This window comes from Notolepis coatsorum (genome assembly GCF_963971535.1).
Source record: "Notolepis coatsorum genome assembly, chromosome: 12".
In the NCBI taxonomy this organism is placed as follows: Eukaryota; Metazoa; Chordata; class Actinopteri; order Aulopiformes; family Paralepididae; genus Notolepis; species Notolepis coatsorum.
Genome location: NC_140176.1, coordinates 123,952,322 through 123,978,647, shown reverse-complemented (window position 1 = coordinate 123,978,647; position 26,326 = coordinate 123,952,322). Strand labels below are relative to the sequence as shown.

The following is a 26,326-nucleotide window of genomic DNA, read 5'->3' as shown; positions in this document are numbered from 1 at the left end:
ATTTTTGTTTTCCTCAGTTTTGTCATTGATGACATTTTTTTTTGCAGTTTTTATCATGGAGTTTACGTCATTTCTTAGTCTGTTTCTTTCTAGTTTGAGTTCAGTCATGTGAGCTTGGAGTTCACTGCTCGTGCTTATGGTAAGCTTTGACTGACTTTTATGAAATTCAGAGCATTTTTTGTCTCTGGCTTTCATAGCGGTCAGTATTTCAGTGTGCATCCACGGCTCAGTGCGATTTTTTACCCTGGTGGTTCTTAGGGGGGCCATGTTGTTTAGTATTGTTGAGAATTTGGTTTTGAAGCCAAGCCAGGTTTCTTCAACCAGTGTACCATTGAGTTCATCTGACCAGTCCTGGCTCTTCAGTTCAAGGTTAAAGGCCTCGCTAGAGTAGGTTTTGAGGTCTCTAGATGTGACCGTTTTGTGACAGCCAGCCTTTTGCTTTAGATTTTTGCGGGAACAGAATATCATATAATGATCACTTAACCCGCATGCTATAACCCCTTTATTGGAGATCATGGACTTGTCGGAGGTCAGGATGAGGTCAATGGTAGTCTGGGTTGATTCACACACCCTTGTGGTCAGTGCTGTCTATCTACCTTAACCAGTTAGCATGTTGTATTAGCTACATGACCTGGTCAGTACTGTCTATCTACCTTAACCAGTTAGCATGTTGTATTAGCTTCATGACCTGGTCAGTGCTGTCTATCTAACTTAACCAGTTAGCATGTTGTATTAGCTACATGACCTGGTCAGTACTGTCTATCTACCTTAACCAGTTAGCATGTTGTATTAGCTACATGACCTGGTCAGTGCTGTCTATCTACCTTAACCAGTTAGCATGTTGTATTAGCTACATGACCTGGTCAGTGCTGTCTATCTACCTTAACCAGTTAGCATGTTGTATTAGCTACATGACCTGGTCAGTGCTGTCTATCTACCTTAACCAGTTAACATGTTGTATTAGCTACATGACCTGGTCAGTGCTGTCTATCTACCTTAACCAGTTAGCATGTTGTATTAGCTACATGACCTGGTCAGTGCTGTCTATCTACCTTAACCAGTTAGCATGTTGTATTAGCTACATGACCTGGTCAGTGCTGTCTATCTACCTTAACCAGTTAGCATGTTGTATTAGCTACATGACCTGGTCAGTGCTGTCTATCTACCTTAACCAGTTAGCATGTTGTATTAGCTACATGACCTGGTCAGTGCTGTCTATCTACCTTAACCAGTTAGCATGTTGTATTAGCTACATGACCTGGTCAGTGCTGTCTATCTACCTTAACCAGTTAGCATGTTGTATTAGCTACATGACCTGGTCAGTGCTGTCTATCTACCTTAACCAGTTAGCATGTTGTATTAGCTTCATGACCTGGTCAGTGCTGTCTATCTACCTTAACCAGTTAGCATGTTGTATTAGCTACATGACCTGGTCAGTGCTGTCTATCTACCTTAACCAGTTAGCATGTTGTATTAGCTACATGACCTGGTCAGTACTGTCTGTCTACCTTAAACAGTTAGCATGTTGTATTAGCTACATGACCTGGTCAGTGCTGTATATCTACCTTAACCAGTTAGCATGTTGTATTAGCTTCATGACCGGGTCAGTGCTGTCTATGTACCTTAACCAGTTAGCATGTTGTATTAGCTACATGACCTGGTCAGTGCTGTCTATCTACCTTAACCAGTTAGCATGTTGTATTAGCTACATGACCTGGTCAGTACTGTCTGTCTACCATAACCAGTTAGCATGTTGTATTAGCTACATGACCTGGTCAGTACTGTCTATCTACCTTAACCAGTTAGCATGTTGTATTAGCTACATGACCTGGTCAGTACTGTCTATCTACCTTAACCAGTTAGCATGTTGTATTAGCTACATGACCTGGTCAGTGCTGTCTATCTACCTTAACCAGTTAGCATGTTGTATTAGCTACATGACCTGGTCAGTGCTGTCTATCTACCTTAACCAGTTAGCATGTTGTATTAGCTACATGACCTGGTCAGTGCTGTCTATCTACCTTAACCAGTTAGCATGTTGTATTAGCTACATGACCTGGTCAGTGCTGTCTATATACCTTAACCAGTTAGCATGTTGTATTAGCTACATGACCTGGTCAGTGCTGTCTATCTACCATAACCAGTTAGCATGTTGTATTAGCTACATGACTTGGTCAGTACTGTCTGTCTACCATAACCAGTTAGCATGTTGTATTAGCTACATGACCTGGTCAGTGCTGTCTATCTACCTTAACCAGTTAGCATGTTGTATTAGCTACATGACCTGGTCAGTGCTGTCTATCTACCTTAACCAGTTAGCATGTTGTATTAGCTACATGACCTGGTCAGTAGGGATGGGTACCGAATTCGGTACTTTTGAGTTACCGAACCGAAACACGTCGGTACTACCGAGTATCGAATCAAGTGAGAAACCAAAAAAAAAAAAAAAATTATATACATTTTTTATTTTTTTTTTTACTTTTTTCTTTTCATGTCAACGTTCACACGCACAATATATGCTTACCTAGGATTTGACTTGATTCAACAACAAAGCAGTCGGAGCAATGACAAGCCGAAAACTGTCGAAATTGTAGTTATTTGAAGTTTGGATTTTTTTTTACGACTGAGGTAGGTAAATAAAATTTCGACAGTTTTCGGCTTGTCATTGCTCCGACTGCTTTGTTGTTGAATCAAGTCAAATCCTAGGTAAGCATATATTGTGCGTGTGAACGTTGACATGAAAAGAAAAAAGTAAAAAAAAAGTAAAAAAAGAATAATTAATAAAAAATATTTTTTTTTAAAGTACCGAAAAAAGGTACCGTTGGGTACCGGTATCGATTCACAGGTACCGGTACCGGTACCGGTATCGGTTCAAATGTGAAAGGTACCCATCCCTACTGGTCAGTGCTGTCTATCTACCTTAACCAGTTAGCATGTTGTATTAGCTACATGACCTGGTCAGTACTGTCTATCTACCTTAACCAGTTAGCATGTTGTATTAGCTTCATGACCTGGTCAGTGCTGTCTCAGAGCTCCTCTTTCAACATAACTGAAGCATTAAACAAAATGACCCAGTCAACGAACTATTCACTTTAGTTTATTAATGCATGAGGCGTTGTCTAATGTTATCTAGCTACTGATAGCGCCTGATATCATCAGTTTGGCATTCGATTTCGCAGGTGCTGGCTAACTGGCTATCGTTCTGTGAGCTAACGTTAGTACCTGGCTGGCGCTGGCTAAACTAACTGGCTATCGTTCTGTGAGCTGGCGTTGGTACCTGGCTGGCGCTGGCTAAGCTAACTGGCTATCGTTCTGTGAGCTGGCATTTGTACCTGGCTGGCGCTGGCTAAGCTAACTGGCTATCGTTCTGTGAGCTGGCGTTAGTACCTAGCTCGCGCTGGCTAAGCTAACTGGCTATTGTTCTGTGAGCTGGCATTAGTACCTAGCTGGTGCTGGCTAAGCTAACTGGCTATCGTTCTGTGAGCTGGCGTTGGTACCTGGCTGGCGCTGGCTAAGCTAACTGGCTATCGTTCTGTGAGCTGGCGTTGTTACCTAGCTACCGTTACTGTTTAAACAAAAATGTTAATAAATGGGAGCTTCCTCAAACAGCCATCTCTTTCCCGACAATCCCCTCTGTGCACGAACCCTTACATATGGTCATTAAACATTAAAACACCTGCGGCTTATAGTCCAGTGCGGCTTATATATGTACACATCATTCAATTTAGCTGCTGCGGCTTATATTCAGGTGCGCCTTATAGTCCGAAAATTACGGTATGTATGTTTTATATCGGCAAAAGTCCAAAAGAAACACCATGACCAGGAGACAAACCAACAATGACTGTGGTTATGGGCGAGTGCTCTCACCACTAGACTAAGACACCCACCCACCCTGATACAAACAGCAATACTATGATCATGGTTCGTTTTAACATTTAACGATTATGGTTAAGATATAAAGTTAAGGTTCGACGGTTATGGTTTAAAAAAAATAAAATGTATATACTTTATTGTGTCAATGAAGTCACTCTACATTTAGGTGTAGTATATGTACACACATATAGATAGATACACATATCGATACATACATGTATGCATACATACACACATACATACATACACACACAAATGTACATACAAAAACATAAGTGCATACATAAACAAAAGAGTGAGTACCAGTATAGATGTTACTGATCCTGGACTAGTAAACCTATCCATCCATCCATAATATACATCCAATATCCATCCCTACTCGTCCCCACATACATATTAAAATTAAAACCTCAACCCCATAACCTCAAAAACACAACTGGACAAATCTACTGAATACTTCAAGAAAACTAAATTGAAGATTTAAGCTATATTAAAAATAAATGGGAGAAGGAACTGAAAACAAATATACCAGATAATGAGTGGAATCAACGTTTTTAAAGATATCTTCCATTACATAAAATCACCCTTTGTACACTTGGAAAATAAATATGAGGTACTTTAGAACAGTGGTTCCCAAAGTCAGGGTCGCGACCCAGAGGTGGGCCGCGAGCAGCCATGGGAGGGCCGCGAGATGATTAAAAAAAAAAATAAAAAAAAAAATTTGTCAGGTCACTGAACTTAGAAGCAGGCCAGGACAGTGTTTCTAGTTGTATTCTAAAATTCTATTCTAAAATGTGACTATATGGTTTTATATTAACTTAATAAATAAACAAAAACGAAAAATCTACTTATTTCAACGAACATTTCAAACTAAATAACAGATTATGCACATAAAACGCTGAAAACAACCGAAGCAACAATAGTATTTTAATGAGGCTATTATTATTATCATGTGGGCACTCTGGGGACTTTTCTGGAAATGTTAAAAGCTTATGTAATTATATTTATGTAAACATTGTATATTTTTTTCTCCTTTCTATCTTTTTCTCCCATCCCCCAATTCTGGGGGGTCCTTATGCCAATTCCCCTTCCTGGTTGTTGCCCTACTGTCGGTCTGGGGAGGGTGTAGACTACCACACGCTGCCCTACTGTCGGTCTGGGGAGGGTGTAGACTACCACACGCTGCCCTACTGTCGGTCTGGGGAGGGTGTAGACTACAAAATATGAATGAAAACAAAATATATGGCCAAGTTGAGCCTTGATGATGACATGCGTGTTGCCTTGTCAAAGATCTCCCCACGTATTGACCGTATTATTAGCCAGCAGCAGCAGCGGACCTCGCATTGAGCTAGAAATGTCCACTGAGTGAACAAGTGCTTATTTTCTGTATTTATTTATATTTTTTGAGAAATGGTAACTTGGTGATCCTTTTCTGTATTTAAAAAAAATACATGATTTTCTGTTTTTGAGAAATTGTCAAACTTATCCAAATATGCTATTTTTATGGAGAACAGTGCAGCTGCAACAGATAGCACTTTAGTGATCCTTTTCTGTATTTAAAAAAAAAACTTTTGTCATCAGATTCAGACAACTTTATTGATCCCGCGTGGGGCAATTCATATTTGCAGATTCACCAACAAGCAACAAAGACAAACAAACAACAAAACATCTCAACGACAGCACGGCAAATAAAGAGTCATTGTATCATCATTGTAGCAAAAAAGACAGGACCGGGAAAGTCTTTATCGTATGTAGGGGTGCCCTGGAATATTTTATTGAACACAGGGGTGCCTTGGCAGCAGAAATGTTGAGAACCCCTGGTGTAGACTACCACATGCTGCCCTACTGTCGGTCTGGGGAGGGTGTAGACTACCACATGCTGCCCTACTGTCGGTCTGGGGAGGGTGTAGACTACCACATGCTGCCCTACTGTCGGTCTGGGGAGGGTGTAGACTACCACATGCTGCCCTACTGTCAGTCTGGGGAGGGTGTAGACTACCACATGCTGCCCTGCTGTCAGTCTGGGGAGGGTGTAGACTACCACATGCTGCCCTACTGTTGGTCTGGGGAGGGTGTAGACTACCACATGCTGCCCTACTGTCAGTCTGGGGAGGGTGTAGACTACCACATGCTGCCCTACTGTCAGTCTGGGGAGGGTGTAGAACTACCACATGCTGCCCTACTGTCAGTCTGGGGAGGGTGTAGAACTACCACATGCTGCCCTACTGTCAGTCTGGGGAGGGTGTAAACTACCACATGCTGTCCTACTGTCGGTCTGGGGAGGGTGTAGACTACCACATGCTGCCCTACTGTCAGTCTGGGGAGGGTGTAGACTACCACATGCTGCCCTACTGTCTTGTCTGGCAGCTGGATTCGATCCCAGAGTCTCTGCGGTGGTAGGAGAGTGCTTAGTCCTCTACGCCAGGGGTTCCCAAACTTTTCAGGCCAGGGCCCAGAAAATAAGGCGTCAGGCGTTTTTTCTTTTTTTTTTTTTTTGCCATGTGACCGATTTTTTAAGCCAAATATCACTTCAATCCTTTTAAGTTAGTTCAAGTTAGTTATTCATTTATATGTGCTATTTATGAGAGGGCTAACTTGTTGCAAAATAATAATGATAATAATAATAGCCTCATTAAAATACTATTGTTGCTTCGGTTGTTTTCAGCGTTTTATGTGCATAATCTGTTATTTAGTTTGAAATGTTCGTTGAAATAAGTAGATTTTTCGTTTTTGTTTATTTATTAAGTTAATATAAAACCATATAGTCACATTTTAGAATACAATAGAATAGAATTTTAGAATACAACTAGAAACACTGTCCTGGCCTGCTTCTAAGTTCAGTGGCCTGACAAAAAAAAAAGAAAAAAAAGAAAAAAGATTTTTTTTTTTTTTTTAAATCATCTCGCGGCCCACCCGTGGCTGCTCGCGGCCCACCTTTGGGTCGCGACCCCGACTTTGGGAACCACTGCTCTACGCTACCCAGCCGCACAATAAACATTGTACAGATCGCTAAAATACGTACATATACTACTTATGGTTATAGCATAACATATGATATGTAAATCTTTGGAATAAATAAATAAATGTGGTGGATTAGTACATATGTGAGGTGACCTGAGGGGTGCGCTCGGTGAGCGATGCGGAGGGCGGCCGGGTTGGTGTGGATCCCATCCGCTATCATGCCATAGTAAACCTTTCTGCCTGCAGGAATCTGATCACTGGTCAGCAGGCCCACTATACCAGGGTCACGATGGTGGAACTGCAGCACAATGCAACACATTCATTCAATCAATCAATCATAATCAATCATCTATTAACCTCTTAACACGACCTCGGGCCGTCATGCCCGTGTGTGGGACGCACGCACGTCGCAGCACTTTGGGAGCGTCTACCGGCTCTGTGATATATGGTACTCGGGTTCGATTAAGAGTACTGTGTTGAAGAGTGTTGTGATCGACTGATGATGGCTGTTGTGCATCCCTGACCTGACGCTCACTAAACCTGTTGCTGTGGCGACCAACTGAGCTTGTGTGTGTTGTCCAGTTATTGCTATAAGGAACCCAGTCAAAACTACAACAGGCTCTGTGCTTTATTTTTCGGCGATCATGTAAAATCCATAAAAAAATATAAAAATAGGCAAATCTAGGGCGGCTAGGTGGTGCAGTGGGCAAGGCACTCACCACCAATGCTGGAGACGCTGGGTTCGAGCCCAGCTCTCCACATTGTTTTCAGTTTGGCTGGTCGTCCGTGCAGTATTAGGGGGAGGGAAAACTGAGGGGTGGGGATCGGGCGTTGTGGACAGCGACTCCTACAGGTCGGTTGGTGCGCCTGCGCAGTAGAATCAGGAAGCGATGGGGGCGGCGTCCCTCCAAAAGCGCAGACCCCTGACGCTGAAAGATTGCGCTGCGCAGGTGGAAAGATGCGACTGCTGTTACCTCAAGTACCGGAGGGGACTCGTGCTATGTATGACTTAGTCCACATTGCAGCCGGCTTGTGGGAGGCAAGAAACAGCGTTCGAGACAGGGGAGGGTTGAATTGGATGATACGAAAAATTGGGATGGGAGAAAAATAGAAAAATGGGATCTAAAAGTGGATCCAACATTTTTTTTTCTGGCAAATCCAAGTTTTGAACGGTATACCGTTCAAAACTTGGATGTGCCGAATTTTTTTACAGATTTTTATAGAATTTTGACCTGTACTACATAAGACTTCAGGCTATGGAACCGCTGTGTTTTACAGCTCATACCTCTATGCTGGAATAATGGAATCTGGCAACCACTAAAGAGAAATGTGAGTACACAAGTTCAAGTTCAACTCAAGTTCAAACCTCTGCTACTCTATTTCATTAGCACTAAAAGTGAGTGCATTAGTAACTTCAGAATGTTATCTTTCAAAAGAGACCAGGCTCATGTGCTATAAGTATAAAGCTAAGCTTTGCAAAAAAGTATGCAGTCCTCAAGTTCAAGGCCACTTTTCTGCCTACCTGTTAAGAGGTTAATAGCCATTAAATATAGATAACATTTCTATGTAGAGTAAAATGTTAACCTTCTGTAGTGTGTGGTAGTGAAAGGGTTAACCTTCTGTAGTGTGGTAGTGAAAGGGTTAATCTTCTGTAGTGTGGTAGTGAAAGGGTTAACCTTCTGTAGTGTGGTAGTGAAAGGTTAACCTTCTGTAGTGTGGTAGTGAAAGGTTAACCGTCTGTAGTGTGGTAGTGAAAGGTTAACCTTCTGTAGTGTGGTAGTGAAAGGGTTAGCCTTCTGTAGTGTGGTAGTGAAAGGTTAACCTTCTGTAGTGTGGCAGTGAAAGGGTTAACCTTCTGTAGTGTGGTAGTGAAAGGTTAACCTTCTGTAGTGTGGTAGTGAAAGAGTTAACCTTCTGTAGTGTGGTAGTGAACGGGTTAACCTTATGTAGTGTGGTAGTGAAAGGGTTAACCTTGTGTAGTGTGATAGTGAAAGGGTTAACCTTCTGTAGTGTGTTAGTGAAAGGGTTAACCTTCTGTAGTGTGATAGTGAAAGGGTTAACCTTCTGTAGTGTGTTAGTGAAAGGGTTAACCTTCTGTAGTGTGGTAGTGAAAGGGTTAACCTTCTGTAGTGTGTTAGTGAAAGAGTTAACCTTCTGTAGTGTGTTAGTGAAAGGGTTCACCTTATGTAGTGTGGTAGTGAAAGGTTAACCTTGTGTAGTGTGATAGTGAAAGGGTTAACCTTCTGTAGTGTGGTAGTGAAAGGGTTAACCTTATGTAGTGTGTTAGTGAAAGGCTTAACCTTCTGTAGTGTGGTAGTGAAAGGGTTAACCTTCTGTAGTGTGTTAGTGAAAGAGTTAACCTTCTGTAGTGTGTTAGTGAAAGGGTTAACCTTATGTAGTGTGGTAGTGAAAGGTTAACCTTGTGTAGTGTGATAGTGAAAGGGTTAACCTTATGTAGTGTGGTAGTGAAAGGCTTAACCTTCTGTAGTGTGGTAGTGAAAGGGTTAACCTTATGTAGTGTGATAGTGAAAGGGTTAACCTTCTGTAGTGGTAGTTCAAGAACAGGACTGAGGGGACACTGAGGACACTGAGGACACTGAGGAGGGGACACAGAGGAGGGGACACTGAGGACACAGAGGAGGGGACACTGAGGACACTGAGGAGGGGACACTGAGGACACTGAGGAGGGGACACTGAGGAAACTGAGGAGGGGACACTGAGGACACAGAGGAGGGGACACTGAGGACACTGAGGAGGGGACACTGAGGACACAGAGGAGGGGACACTGAGGAGGGGACACTGAGGAGGGGACACTGAGGACACTGAGGAGGGGACACTGAGGACACAGAGGACACTGAGGAGGGGACACTGAGGACACTGAGGACACTGAGGAGGGGACACTGAGGAGGGGACACTGAGGACACTGAGGAGGGGACACTGAGGACACTGAGGAGGGGACACTGAGGACACTGAGGAGGGGACACTGAGGACACTGAGGAGGGGACACTGAGGACACTGAGGACACTGAGGACACTGAGGACACTGAGGAGGGGACACTGAGGAGGGGACACTGAGGACACTGAGGACACTGAGGACACTGAGGAGGGGACACTGAGGACACTGAGGAGGGGACACTGAGGACACTGAGGAGGGGACACTGAGGACACTGAGGACACTGAGGACACTGAGGACACAGAGGAGGGGACACTGAGGAGGGGACACTGAGGACACTGAGGACACTGAGGGGACACTGAGGAGGGGACACTGAGGACACTGAGGACACTGGGGACACTGAGGACACTGAGGAGGGGACACTGAGGAGGGGACACTGAGGACACTGAGGACACTGAGGAGGGGACACTGAGGACACTGAGGACACTGAGGAGGGGACACTGAGGACACTGAGGACACTGAGGAGGGGACACTGAGGACACAGAGGACACTGAGGAGGGGACACTGAGGACACTGAGGAGGGGACACTGAGGACACTGAGGACACTGAGGACACTGAGGAGGGGACACTGAGGACACTGAGGAGGGGACACTGAGGACACTGAGGACACTGAGGACACTGAGGAGGGGACACTGAGGACACTGAGGACACTGAGGACACAGAGGACACTGAGGACACAGAGGAGGGGACACTGAGGACACTGAGGACACTGAGGACACTGAGGACACTGAGGACACTGAGGACACTGAGGAGGGGACACTGAGGACACAGAGGAGGGGACACTGAGGACACTGAGGACACTGAGGACACTGAGGACACTGAGGACACTGAGGAGGGGACACTGAGGACACTGAGGACACTGAGGACACTGAGGACACAGAGGAGGGGACACTGAGGACACTGAGGAGGGGACACTGAGGAGGGGACACTGAGGAGGGGACACTGAGGACACTGAGGACACTGAGGAGGGGACACTGAGGACACAGAGGACACTGAGGAGAGGACACTGAGGACACTGAGGACACTGAGGAGGGGACACTGAGGACACTGAGGACACTGAGGACACTGAGGAGGGGACACTGAGGAGGGGACACTGAGGACACTGAGGACACTGAGGAGGGGACACTGAGGACACAGAGGACACTGAGGACACTGAGGAGGGGACACTGAGGACACTGAGGACACTGAGGACACTGAGGAGGGGACACTGAGGACACTGAGGACACTGAGGACACTGAGGACACTGAGGAGGGGACACTGAGGACACTGAGGAGGGGACACTGAGGAGGGGACACTGAGGACACTGAGGACACTGAGGACACTGAGGACACTGAGGACACTGAGGAGGGGACACTGAGGACACTGAGGAGAGGACACTGAGGACACTGAGGAGGGGACACTGAGGACACTGAGGAGGGGACACTGAGGACACTGAGGAGGGGACACTGAGGAGGGGACACTGAGGACACTGAGGACACTGAGGACACTGAGGACACTGAGGAGGGGACACTGAGGACACTGAGGACACTGAGGACACTGAGGACACTGAGGAGGGGACACTGAGGACACTGAGGAGGGGACACTGAGGACACTGAGGAGGGGACACTGAGGACACTGAGGAGGGGACACTGAGGACACTGAGGACACTGAGGACACTGAGGAGGGGACACTGAGGACACTGAGGACACTGAGGACACTGAGGACACAGAGGAGGGGACACTGAGGACACTGAGGACACTGAGGACACTGAGGACACTGAGGAGGGGACACTGAGGACACAGAGGACACTGAGGAGGGGACACTGAGGAGGGGACACTGAGGACACTGAGGAGGGGACACTGAGGACACTGAGGACACTGAGGAGGGGACACTGAGGACACTGAGGACACTGAGGACACAGAGGACACTGAGGACACAGAGGAGGGGACACTGAGGACACTGAGGACACTGAGGACACTGAGGAGGGGACACTGAGGACACAGAGGACACTGAGGACACAGAGGAGGGGACACTGAGGACACTGAGGACACTGAGGACACTGAGGACACTGAGGAGGGGACACTGAGGACACTGAGGACACTGAGGACACTGAGGACACTGAGGAGGGGACACTGAGGACACAGAGGACACTGAGGACACAGAGGAGGGGACACTGAGGACACTGAGGACACTGAGGACACTGAGGACACAGAGGAGGGGACACTGAGGACACAGAGGACACTGAGGACACAGAGGAGGGGACACTGAGGACACTGAGGACACTGAGGACACTGAGGAGGGGACACTGAGGACACTGAGGACACTGAGGACACTGAGGAGGGGACACTGAGGACACTGAGGAGGGGACACTGAGGACACAGAGGACACTGAGGAGAGGACACTGAGGACACTGAGGACACTGAGGAGGGGACACTGAGGACACTGAGGACACTGAGGACACTGAGGACACTGAGGGGACACTGAGGACACTGAGGACACTGAGGACACTGAGGAGGGGACACTGAGGACACTGAGGAGAGGACACTGAGGACACTGAGGGGACACAGAGGACACTGAGGACACTGAGGAGGGGACACTGAGGACACTGAGGAAACTGAGGAGGGGACACTGAGGACACTGAGGAGGGGACACTGAGGACACTGAGGACACTGAGGACACTGAGGAGAGGACACTGAGGACACTGAGGACACTGAGGACACTGAGGACACTGAGGACACTGAGGACACTGAGGACACTGAGGAGGGGACACTGAGGACACTGAGGACACTGAGGACACTGAGGACACTGAGGAGGGGACACTGAGGACACTGAGGAGGGGACACTGAGGACACTGAGGACACTGAGGAGGGGACACTGAGGACACTGAGGACACTGAGGAGGGGACACTGAGGACACTGAGGACACTGAGGACACTGAGGACACTGAGGACACTGAGGAGGGGACACTGAGGACACTGAGGACACTGAGGACACTGAGGACACTGAGGAGGGGACACTGAGGACACTGAGGAGGGGACACTGAGGACACTGAGGACACTGAGGAGGGGACACTGAGGACACTGAGGACACTGAGGACACTGAGGAGGGGACACTGAGGAGGGGACACTGAGGACACAGAGGAGGGGACACTGAGGACACTGAGGACACTGAGGAGGGGACACTGAGGACACTGAGGACACTGAGGACACTGAGGACACTGAGGAGGGGACACTGAGGACACAGAGGACACTGAGGAGGGGACACTGAGGACACTGAGGACACTGAGGAGGGGACACTGAGGACACTGAGGACACTGAGGACACTGAGGACACTGAGGACACTGAGGACACAGAGGACACTGAGGAGGGGACACTGAGGACACTGAGGACACTGAGGAGGGGACACTGAGGACACTGAGGACACTGAGGACACTGAGGACACTGAGGACACTGAGGAGGGGACACTGAGGACACTGAGGACACTGAGGACACTGAGGACACTGAGGACACTGAGGACACTGAGGAGGGGACACTGAGGACACTGAGGACACTGAGGAGGGGACACTGAGGACACTGAGGACACTGAGGACACTGAGGACACTGAGGACACTGAGGACACTGAGGAGGGGACACTGAGGACACTGAGGACACTGAGGACACTGAGGACACTGAGGAGGGGACACTGAGGACACTGAGGACACTGAGGAGGGGACACTGAGGAGGGGACACTGAGGACACAGAGGAGGGGACACTGAGGACACTGAGGAGGGGACACTGAGGACACTGAGGACACTGAGGACACTGAGGACACTGAGGAGGGGACACTGAGGAGGGGACACTGAGGACACTGAGGACACTGAGGACACTGAGGAGGGGACACTGAGGAGGGGACACTGAGGACACTGAGGAGGGGACACTGAGGACACAGAGGACACTGAGGAGGGGACACTGAGGACACTGAGGAGGGGACACTGAGGACACTGAGGAGGGGACACTGAGGAGGGGACACTGAGGACACTGAGGACACTGAGGACACAGAGGAGGAGACACTGAGGAGGGGACACTGAGGACACTGAGGACACTGAGGACACTGAGGACACTGAGGAGGGGACACTGAGGACACTGAGGACACTGAGGACACTGAGGACACTGATGAGGGGACACTGAGGACACTGAGGACACTGAGGACACTGAGGACACTGAGGACACTGAGGACACTGAGGAGGGGACACAGAGGACACTGAGGACACAGAGGACACTGAGGACACTGAGGAGGGGACACTGAGGACACAGAGGAGGGGACACTGAGGACACTGAGGACACTGAGGACACTGAGGACACTGAGGACACTGAGGACACTGAGGAGGGGACACTGAGGACACTGAGGAGGGGACACTGAGGAGGGGACACTGAGGACACAGAGGACACTGAGGACACAGAGGACACAGAGGACACTGAGGACACTGAGGACACTGAGGAGGGGACACTGAGGACACTGAGGACACTGAGGACACAGAGGACACTGAGGACACTGAGGAGGGGACACTGAGGACACTGAGGACACAGAGGACACTGAGGACACTGAGGACACAGAGGACACAGAGGACACTGAGGACACTGAGGACACTGAGGACACAGAGGACACAGAGGACACTGAGGAGGGGACACTGAGGACACTGAGGACACTGAGGACACTGAGGACACAGAGGACACTGAGGACACTGAGGACACTGATGAGGGGACACTGAGGACACTGAGGACACTGAGGAGGGGACACTGAGGACACTGAGGAGGGGACACTGAGGAGGGGACACTGAGGACACTGAGGACACTGAGGAGGGGACACTGAGGACACTGAGGAGGGGACACTGAGGACACTGAGGACACTGAGGACACTGAGGACACTGAGGAGGGGACACAGAGGACACTGAGGACACAGAGGACACTGAGGACACTGAGGAGGGGACACTGAGGACACAGAGGAGGGGACACTGAGGACACTGAGGACACTGAGGACACTGAGGACACTGAGGAGGGGACACTGAGGACACTGAGGACACTGAGGACACTGAGGACACTGAGGAGGGGACACTGAGGACACTGAGGACACTGAGGACACTGAGGAGGGGACACTGAGGAGGGGACACTGAGGACACAGAGGACACTGAGGACACTGAGGACACAGAGGACACTGAGGACACTGAGGAGGGGACACTGAGGACACTGAGGACACAGAGGACACTGAGGACACAGAGGACACTGAGGACACTGAGGAGGGGACACTGAGGAGGGGACACTGAGGACACTGAGGACACAGAGGACACTGAGGAGGGGACACTGAGGACACAGAGGACACTGAGGACACTGAGGACACTGAGGACACTGAGGACACTGAGGACACTGAGGACACTGAGGACACTGAGGACACAGAGGACACTGAGGAGGGGACACTGAGGACACTGAGGAGGGGACACTGAGGACACTGAGGAGGGGACACTGAGGAGGGGACACTGAGGACACTGAGGACACTGAGGACACTGAGGACACTGAGGACACTGAGGAGGGGACACTGAGGAGAGGACACTGAGGAGAGGACACTGAGGACACTGAGGACACTGAGGAGGGGACACTGAGGACACTGAGGAGGGGACACTGAGGACACTGAGGACACTGAGGAGGGGACACTGAGGACACTGAGGACACTGAGGAGGGGACACTGAGGACACTGAGGACACTGAGGACACTGAGGAGGGGACACTGAGGACACTGAGGACACTGAGGACACTGAGGACACTGAGGACACAGAGGAGGGGACACTGAGGACACTGAGGACACTGAGGACACTGAGGACACTGAGGACACAGAGGACACTGAGGAGGGGACACTGAGGACACTGAGGACACTGAGGACACTGAGGACACTGAGGAGGGGACACTGAGGACACTGAGGAGGGGACACTGAGGACACTGAGGACACTGAGGAGGGGACACTGAGGAGGGGACACTGAGGACACTGAGGAGGGGACACTGAGGACACTGAGGACACTGAGGAGGGGACACTGAGGACACTGAGGACACTGAGGACACTGAGGAGGGGACACTGAGGAGGGGACACTGAGGACACAGAGGAGGGGACACTGAGGACACTGAGGACACTGAGGAGGGGACACTGAGGACACTGAGGACACTGAGGACACTGAGGACACTGAGGACACTGAGGAGGGGACACTGAGGACACAGAGGACACTGATGAGGGGACACTGAGGACACTGAGGACACTGAGGACACTGAGGACACTGAGGAGGGGACACTGAGGACACTGAGGACACTGAGGACACTGAGGACACTGAGGAGGGGACACTGAGGACACTGAGGACACTGAGGACACTGAGGAGGGGACACTGAGGACACTGAGGACACTGAGGACACTGAGGACACTGAGGACACTGAGGAGGGGACACTGAGGACACTGAGGACACTGAGGACACTGAGGACACTGAGGACACTGAGGACACTGAGGAGGGGACACTGAGGACACTGAGGAGGGGACACTGAGGACACTGAGGACACTGAGGACACTGAGGAGGGGACACTGAGGACACAGAGGAGGGGACACTGAGGACACTGAGGAGGGGACACTGAGGACACTGAGGACACTGAGGACACTGAGGACACTGAGGACACTGAGGAGGGGACACTGAGGAGGGGACACTGAGGACACTGAGGACACTGAGGACACTGAGGAGGGGACACTGAGGAGGGGACACTGAGGACACTGAGGAGGGGACACTGAGGACACAGAGGACACTGAGGAGGGGACACTGAGGACACTGAGGAGGGGACACTGAGGACACTGAGGAGGGGACACTGAGGAGGGGACACTGAGGACACTGAGGACACTGAGGACACAGAGGACACTGAGGAGGGGACACTGAGGACACTGAGGACACTGAGGACACAGAGGACACAGAGGACACTGAGGACACTGAGGACACTGAGGACACTGAGGAGGGGACACTGAGGACACTGAGGACACTGAGGACACTGAGGAGGGGACACTGAGGACACTGAGGACACTGAGGAGGGGACACTGAGGACACTGAGGAGGGGACACTGAGGAGGGGACACTGAGGACACTGAGGACACTGAGGAGGGGACACTGAGGACACTGAGGAGGGGACACTGAGGACACTGAGGAGGGGACACTGAGGACACTGAGGACACTGAGGACACTGAGGACACTGAGGACACTGAGGAGGGGACACAGAGGACACTGAGGACACAGAGGACACTGAGGACACTGAGGAGGGGACACTGAGGACACAGAGGACACTGAGGAGGGGACACTGAGGACACAGAGGACACTGATGAGGGGACACTGAGGACACTGAGGACACTGAGGACACTGAGGACACTGAGGAGGGGACACTGAGGACACTGAGGACACTGAGGACACTGAGGACACTGAGGACACTGAGGAGGGGACACTGAGGACACTGAGGACACTGAGGACACTGAGGAGGGGACACTGAGGACACTGAGGACACTGAGGACACTGAGGACACTGAGGAGGGGACACTGAGGACACTGAGGACACAGAGGACACTGAGGACACTGAGGAGGGGACACTGAGGACACTGAGGAGGGGACACTGAGGACACAGAGGACACTGAGGACACTGAGGAGGGGACACTGAGGACACTGAGGACACTGAGGACACTGAGGAGGGGACACTGAGGACACAGAGGAGGGGACACTGAGGACACTGAGGACACTGAGGAGGGGACACTGAGGACACTGAGGACACTGAGGACACTGAGGACACTGAGGAGGGGACACTGATGACACAGAGGACACTGAGGACACTGAGGACACTGAGGAGGGGACACTGAGGACACTGAGGACACTGAGGACACTGAGGACACTGAGGACACTGAGGACACTGAGGAGGGGACACTGAGGACACTGAGGACACTGAGGAGGGGACACTGAGGACACTGAGGACACTGAGGAGGGGACACTGAGGAGGGGACACTGAGGACACAGAGGAGGGGACACTGAGGACACTGAGGACACTGAGGACACTGAGGAGGGGACACTGAGGACACTGAGGACACTGAGGACACTGAGGACACTGAGGAGGGGACACTGAGGAGGGGACACTGAGGACACTGAGGACACTGAGGACACTGAGGAGGGGACACTGAGGAGGGGACACTGAGGACACTGAGGAGGGGACACTGAGGACACAGAGGACACTGAGGAGGGGACACTGAGGACACTGAGGAGGGGACACTGAGGACACTGAGGAGGGGACACTGAGGAGGGGACACTGAGGACACTGAGGACACTGAGGACACTGAGGACACTGAGGAGGGGACACTGAGGACACTGAGGACACTGAGGACACTGAGGACACTGATGAGGGGACACTGAGGACACTGAGGACACTGAGGACACAGAGGACACAGAGGACACTGAGGACACTGAGGACACTGAGGACACTGAGGAGGGGACACTGAGGACACTGAGGACACTGAGGAGGGGACACTGAGGAGGGGACACTGAGGACACTGAGGACACTGAGGAGGGGACACTGAGGACACTGAGGAGGGGACACTGAGGACACTGAGGAGGGGACACTGAGGACACTGAGGACACTGAGGACACTGAGGACACTGAGGACACTGAGGAGGGGACACAGAGGACACTGAGGACACAGAGGACACTGAGGACACTGAGGAGGGGACACTGAGGACACAGAGGAGGGGACACTGAGGACACTGAGGACACTGAGGACACTGAGGACACTGAGGACACTGAGGACACTGAGGAGGGGACACTGAGGACACTGAGGAGGGGACACTGAGGAGGGGACACTGAGGACACAGAGGACACTGAGGACACAGAGGACACAGAGGACACTGAGGACACTGAGGACACTGAGGAGGGGACACTGAGGACACTGAGGACACTGAGGACACAGAGGACACTGAGGACACTGAGGACACTGAGGAGGGGACACTGAGGACACTGAGGACACAGAGGACACTGAGGACACTGAGGACACAGAGGACACAGAGGACACTGAGGACACTGAGGACACTGAGGACACAGAGGACACAGAGGACACTGAGGAGGGGACACTGAGGACACTGAGGACACTGAGGACACTGAGGAGGGGACACTGAGGACACTGAGGACACTGAGGACACTGAGGACACTGAGGAGGGGACACTGAGGACACTGAGGAGGGGACACTGAGGAGGGGACACTGAGGACACTGAGGAGGGGACACTGAGGACACTGAGGACACTGAGGACACTGAGGAGGGGACACTGAGGAGGGGACACTGAGGACACAGAGGACACTGAGGACACTGAGGACACTGAGGACACTGAGGACACTGAGGACACAGAGGACACTGAGGACACTGAGGACACTGAGGACACTGAGGACACTGAGGACACTGAGGACACTGAGGAGGGGACACTGAGGACACTGAGGACACTGAGGAGGGGACACTGAGGACACTGAGGACACTGAGGAGGGGACACTGAGGACACAGAGGACACTGAGGACACTGAGGACACTGAGGACACTGAGGAGGGGACACTGAGGACACTGAGGAGGGGACACTGAGGACACTGAGGACACTGAGGACACTGAGGACACTGAGGACACTGAGGACACTGAGGACACTGAGGACACTGAGGAGGGGACACTGAGGACACTGAGGACACTGAGGAGGGGACACAGAGGACACTGAGGACACTGAGGACACTGAGGACACAGAGGAGGGGACACTGAGGACACTGAGGACACTGAGGACACTGAGGACACTGAGGACACAGAGGAGGGGACACTGAGGACACTGAGGACACTGAGGACACTGAGGAGGGGACACTGAGGACACAGAGGAGGGGACACTGAGGAGGGGACACTGAGGACACTGAGGAGGGGACACTGAGGACACTGAGGAGGGGACACTGAGGACACTGAGGAGGGGACACTGAGGACACTGAGGAGGGGACACTGAGGACACAGAGGAGGGGACACTGAGGACACTGAGGAGGGGACACTGAGGACACTGAGGAGGGGACACTGAGGACACTGAGGACACTGAGGACACTGAGGACACTGAGGAGGGGACACTGAGGACACTGAGGACACTGAGGACACTGAGGAGGGGACACTGAGGACACTGAGGACACTGAGGACACTGAGGACACTGAGGAGGGGACACTGAGGAGGGGACACTGAGGAGGGGACACTGAGGACACTGAGGACACTGAGGAGGGGACACTGAGGACACTGAGGACACTGAGGAGGGGACACTGAGGACACTGAGGAGGGGACACTGAGGACACTGAGGACACTGAGGAGGGGACACTGAGGACACTGAGGACACTGAGGACACAGAGGAGGGGACACTGAGGACACTGAGGAGGGGACACTGAGGACACAGAGGAGGGGACACTGAGGACACTGAGGAGGGGACACTGAGGAGGGGACACTGAGGACACTGAGGACACTGAGGACACTGAGGACACTGAGGACACTGAGGACACTGAGGAGGGGACACTGAGGACACTGAGGACACTGAGGAGGGGACACTGAGGACACTGAGGACACTGAGGACACTGAGGAGGGGACACTGAGGACACTGAGGAGGGGACACTGAGGACACTGAGGACACTGAGGAGGGGACACTGAGGACACTGAGGAGGGGACACTGAGGACACTGAGGACACTGAGGACACTGAGGAGGGGACACTGAGGACACTGAGGAGGGGACACTGAGGACACTGAGGAGGGGACACTGAGGAGGGGACACTGAGGAGGGGACACTGAGGACACTGAGGACACTGAGGAGGGGACACTGAGGACACTGAGGAGGGGACACTGAGGACACTGAGGACACTGAGGACACTGAGGAGGGGACACTGAGGACACTGAGGACACTGAGGACACTGAGGAGGGGACACTGAGGACACTGAGGAGGGGACACTGAGGAGGGGACACTGAGGACACTGAGGAGGGGACACTGAGGAGGGGACACTGAGGAGGGGACACTGAGGACACTGAGGAGGGGACACTGAGGACACTGAGGAGGGGACACTGAGGAGGGGACACTGAGGACACTGAGGAGGGGACACTGAGGACACTGAGGACACTGAGGACACTGAGGAGGGGACACTGAGGACACTGAGGAGGGGACACTGAGGACACTGAGGAGGGGACACTGAGGAGGGGACACTGAGGACACTGAGGACACTGAGGAGGGGACACTGAGGAGGGGACACTGAGGACACTGAGGACACTGAGGAGGGGACACTGAGGACACTGAGGACACTGAGGAGGGGACACTGAGGACACTGAGGAGGGGACACTGAGGACACTGAGGACACTGAGGAGGGGACACTGAGGACACTGAGGAGGGGACACTGAGGACACTGAGGACACTGAGGAGGGGACACTGAGGACACTGAGGACACTGAGGACACTGAGGACACTGAGGAGGGGACACTGAGGACACTGAGACTACTTACAGGCAGCATGGCGTTGAAGAGGTGGGTGATGAAGGAGGCTCCGTGCCGGACGGCCTCCTCAGCCTGGGACAGGTTGGCCACCGAGTGTCCTGTAGAGAAACCACGTCAGTGTCCTGTAGAGAAACCACGTCAGTGTCCTGTAGAGAAACCACGTCAGTGTCCTGTAGAGAAACCACGTCAGTGTCCTGTAGAGAAACCACGTCAGTGTCCTGTAGAGAAACCACGTCAGTGTCCTGTAGAGAAACCACGTCAGTGTCCTGTAGAGAAACCACGTCAGTGTCCTGTAGAGAAACCATGTCAGTGTCCTGTAGAGAAACCATGTCAGTGTCCTGTAGAGAACAGAGTCCTGTAGAGAAACCATGTCAGTGTCCTGTAGAGAACAGAGTCCTGTAGAGAAACCACGGCAGTGTCCTGTAGAGAACAGAGTCCTGTAGAGAACAGTGTCCTGTAGAGAAACCACGGCAGTGTCCTGTAGAGAAACCACGGCAGTGTCCTGTAGAGAACAGAGTCCTGTAGAGAAACCATGTCAGTGTCCTGTATAGAACAGAGTCCTGTAGAGAAACCACGTCAGTGTCCTGTAGGGAACAGAGTCCTGTAGAGAAACCACGTCAGTGTCCTGTAGGGAACAGAGTCCTGTAGAGAAACCACGTCAGTGTCCTGTAGAGAACAGAGTCCTGTAGAGAAACCATGTCAGTGTCCTGTAGAGAACAGAGTCCTGTAGAGAAACCACGTCAGTGTCCTGTAGAGAACAGAGTCCTGTAGAGAAACCACGTCAGTGTCCTGTAGAGAACAGAGTCCTGTAGAGAACAGTGTCCTGTAGAGAACAGAGTCCTGTAGAGAACAGAGTCCTGTAGAGAAACCACGTCAGTGTCCTGTAGAGAACAGTCCTGTAGAGAAACCACGTCAGTGTCCTGTAGAGAACAGAGTCCTGTAGAGAAACCACGTCAGTGTCCTGTAGAGAACAGAGTCCTGTAGAGAAACCACGTCAGTGTCCTGTAGAGAACAGAGTCCTGTAGAGAAACCACGTCAGTGTCCTGTATAGAGAACAGAGTCCTGTAGAGAAACCACGTCAGTGTCCTGTAGACGTGTAACCTACCCAGAGACACAGTGATGCCCCTCTGGCACAGCCCCTGCACCACCGACTGGCTATTGGCTAGTTCAGGGGCCAGTGTCACCATGGCAACCGTGTCCAAGCTGCCATAGGCCTCCAGCACGTCGCTCATCCCACCTGACTGGAAGGTGCGTACATACTGCTCTGGGTGAGCGCCCTTCTTCTGCAGACTGATGAACGGGCCTTCCAGATGAAAGCCTTGAGGAAGAGAGAGAGAGAGAGACGGGGGGGGGGGTAGAGAGAGAGGGAGAGAGAGAAAGAGAGGGGGGGTAGAGAGAGAGGGAGAGAGAGAAAGAGAGGAGGGTAGAGAGAGAAAGGGAGAGAGTGAGAGAGGGGGATACTTAGGGAATGAATGATTGAGACCAAAAAACAATGCTGAATTATTTTGGACTCAACTCACACATATCCCAAAACAGTTTTGCAGATGAAAACATTGCAATCCCGAATTGGCGTTCTTTAAAGCTGCAGTCATATTTTCTGCCCACTAGTGGGCAGCATGGAGCCACTCTAAACAAACCCTTAATTTCTCCCAAAAACGAAAGCCTGTAAAAACACAGTAACACTTGTACTTGTAACAAAGAGATGTGCTGAAAAGATGAATTGGTAAATACGTCACCTACACACATAATACTGTTCTGACAGCACAATATTAATCATTTAATCTTTTCGTTGTACTTGTGCTGTATGATGACAATACATTTGAATCTAATCTAATCTAAAACATATAATCCTTTTGTAAAATATCACTTTACCTCTCAACTGACTGCAGTGTAAAGGACAGAAAGAAAGGAAACCAACATTCCTTTTCACTATATCCAATCCAATCCACTTTATTTATACTATAGGCAAAAGATTACTTGTCAAAATGTCAACACTTAACACTTTGATTGCCCAACCCAAGTTTTCTCGGGTTTACCCCCCGCGGGTTGAAGGCCCATCACGAGAATATTCGTTTTTTCTCGTTTTTTTATTTATTAGCGATTTGAAATCATATTTCATCAACCAGGTCTACCGTTGGAAAATTAGCCACTCCAGTGAAAAAAGCGCCCCCTATCGTCTCCCAGATGGTAATTCACCCCTTTGGATTGAACTCAATGAAAATGAATGAGAAAAAAAATCCCTGACTCCACATTTTACTTCTCACTCACGCAGCCGGGGTCGATCAGCTCCACTAGTGAGCCTCAGAGCAGCGGAGATTATGTGTTTTTACAGTATACACGGTGAATCAATAAAATGATTGATTTTTTTGAATGGCGATCAGGAATTGGAATAATCCATTTGGATACCATCTGATCTCAGGTAAGGAATCTATGTTACCAGGCTTAGGATAATCAGATCCGTTTTCACAGAGATATAAGCTTTTATGTGATTATGTGATATGGCTGTTTGGCTGTGCGAGCGGTCAGTAACTAGGAGAATCGATTTTCAGCTCGCAGCACGAGCGTGCATGCGCACATCGATAATCTAGCGTTTATTTGAAAACGATTCATAAATAGGCCGAAAAATGACAACGTTCTAGAATATTCCAGTAAAGGCCGATTATCATGGAATGTCTTATTTTTTCCGTGAAATCGAGTGCTTTTCAAAATGCTAGAAAACGGAAATGAAGCGATAAAAAAACAATCTGCTACGACAATGTTGACTGGAAAAGGAGTCTTTGATAAGCGACGGGCAGATTAGACACATAGCCATAATTTAAAACATAGATTAGGCGATATTAACGCTAACATTGAAGTGGTGCTGGGCATTCAAGGGGGTAAAAAGGAATTAAGCTTGGGCAGTGAAAGTGTTAATACATGTCATGTCATTTAGCTGAACGCTTTTATCCAAAGCGACTTACAAGTTCCGTACGACAGGTCAGTAGGAAGGGTAACAAACAGTGTTGAAACTTGAGTGCTACAGTCTTGAGTGCATATTAGCATAGTAGGTAGTAATATAGACAAGGACGATTATTTAGGAGCAAAGTGCACGACAGTAAAAGACAGTACAGGGCTGTACGCTAAGCTTTTTCACTAGGGGCACACTTGCCCCTAAATGAGAAATTTAGGGGCAAAAAATATTTTTTAGGGGCAAATTTTTAAATAACAATTTTACCATTATTTATATCGATTGTTTTTATATAATTTTTTTTTAATAAAATATATATATTATATAATCATACTTGTAGTTGTATTATCTGCGAGACATCGCCACCACGCAACAAGTCTAAATGCTCGCTATATGCAACCAGCTCCACTGTCTGTGTGTACTGAGTAGCCTCCAGCTACGGCCAGGATTCTCCGGAGCTGCAGCTGGGCCCTATACTGTAGCCTCCAGCTACGGCCAGGATTCTCCGGCGCTGCAGCTGCTCCCTATTGACTATATTCAGCGTGCCCTCAGCTCGAATACGCATCGACTCAGTGTTATAAGACATTGATATCAGGACGGAGCTATCTGAACTATTTAGTTTAAAACCTGTTCCACCCCAGGTGAAATCTGCATAAAATGTATACCTATGGTAAATGGAATATTGCTCCACTTCTACAAGGGCTATTTGCATATTCTTGGTATCTAGGAACATCTATGGACCTCAATGAATGTATTCTCAGTGTCAGAAATATTGTGTCTATTACTAGGCTTGCTTAAATTCTGATGAAACAAAGGAAAATATGAATTATGATTTTTCTTTTCATCTTTGACAGTGAATAAAACCATGATAATAATGACCAAACTTAAAAAACTGCCACTGAGCTAATTCAGTACCCTCTTGAGATCATGTGTACAAAAGATCTAAGGAAATTAATAAAGGGAAGATGATAAATTGAAGGTTTTGTATATACAGTACTGAATTCTCCCATCCGGACCAATGCAATTTGAAATATTATTATAGAATATAGAATATATGCTTATACATTACCTTATTATAGCCAATTCGCACATTTATATATATATACATATAGTATCTTTCAAATGGCCGAGTTCAATTTGGATATAGTATCACCAGGCATGTATAATAACATATACAGATATTTAATGTAATCGACTGTACTTTTTTATTTCTCCCACAGTGTAATCATTTTGTAACTAATTTCAGATCTAATTATTCCTACATGATTACAATAGTGTGGAGAAACTGACTGCGTTTCAATATTTGTCAAAAACGTTACCTTTTGTAGCTTATTATCGCGAATCATAACAATTATTGATATGATTCATTCAGAATGCCTAACTTTGAACGACCATAGCGGACCATGGGAAGTGTAGTTTTGAGAAATTCCGACGCTGGCAGATAGCTGGTGATGCGCTCTTCAAAATGGCCGCAAAGAAACTACAATTCCCATGGTTCAACATTTCCATTTACGCTTCAGCGTCAAAAACGCGAGTGAAAAATAAAAACTTAAAATGATATAAACTCACTTTTAACCTATTGCTAAACTATTGCCAACCTAACGTTTTACATTCTACATGTATTTGTGACATAGTAGTGATAATAATACTTGAAAACGTTTGATTTTAAAAACGTTAAATTATTGCAGCACTCATAAAAATACTAATATATGATAATAATGTCAAAAAGGGGTCGGTACCGTGGCCGTGGGGTGGAACAGGTTAATGGGACGTTTCGTTTTGAACAGTAAGCTAACGCAAGCTATCATGCACTACTAGACTTACTGGAGCATTTGTTGATAGCTATCAGTAGCTAGCCGGCTGGCAGGCTCACCGAGGTCCCAGTGTTTACAACAGCCACGGGTGCGAGAGGGCTGGAGGAGAAGCAGATGCCACATCTCTCTCCGTGTGTCTGAGTTCAGTTCAGTTCGGCTCACTATAGGAGGTCGAACAACGCGTCGAAAATATGAAGCAATACTAACTTTACTTTTCTTCATAGCTAAATCAGACAGTCAGCCAGTCTATCAGAGTGAGT

General features: G+C 49.6%; 1 protein-coding gene across 1 annotated transcript in view; it reads right to left on the bottom strand.

The window, feature by feature from the left end:
• Window positions 1-26,326, bottom strand: part of amdhd2 (amidohydrolase domain containing 2) — a 116,177-nt gene that overhangs the window by 32,115 nt on the left and 57,736 nt on the right. The window contains exons 6-8 of the mRNA XM_084326340.1: window positions 22,411-22,623; window positions 21,315-21,403; window positions 6,988-7,132 (exon numbers count right to left, since the gene is read on the bottom strand). Coding sequence (XP_084182466.1) covers window positions 6,988-7,132; window positions 21,315-21,403; window positions 22,411-22,623 — 447 coding nt within the window. The remainder of the gene's footprint in view (window positions 1-6,987; window positions 7,133-21,314; window positions 21,404-22,410; window positions 22,624-26,326) is intronic.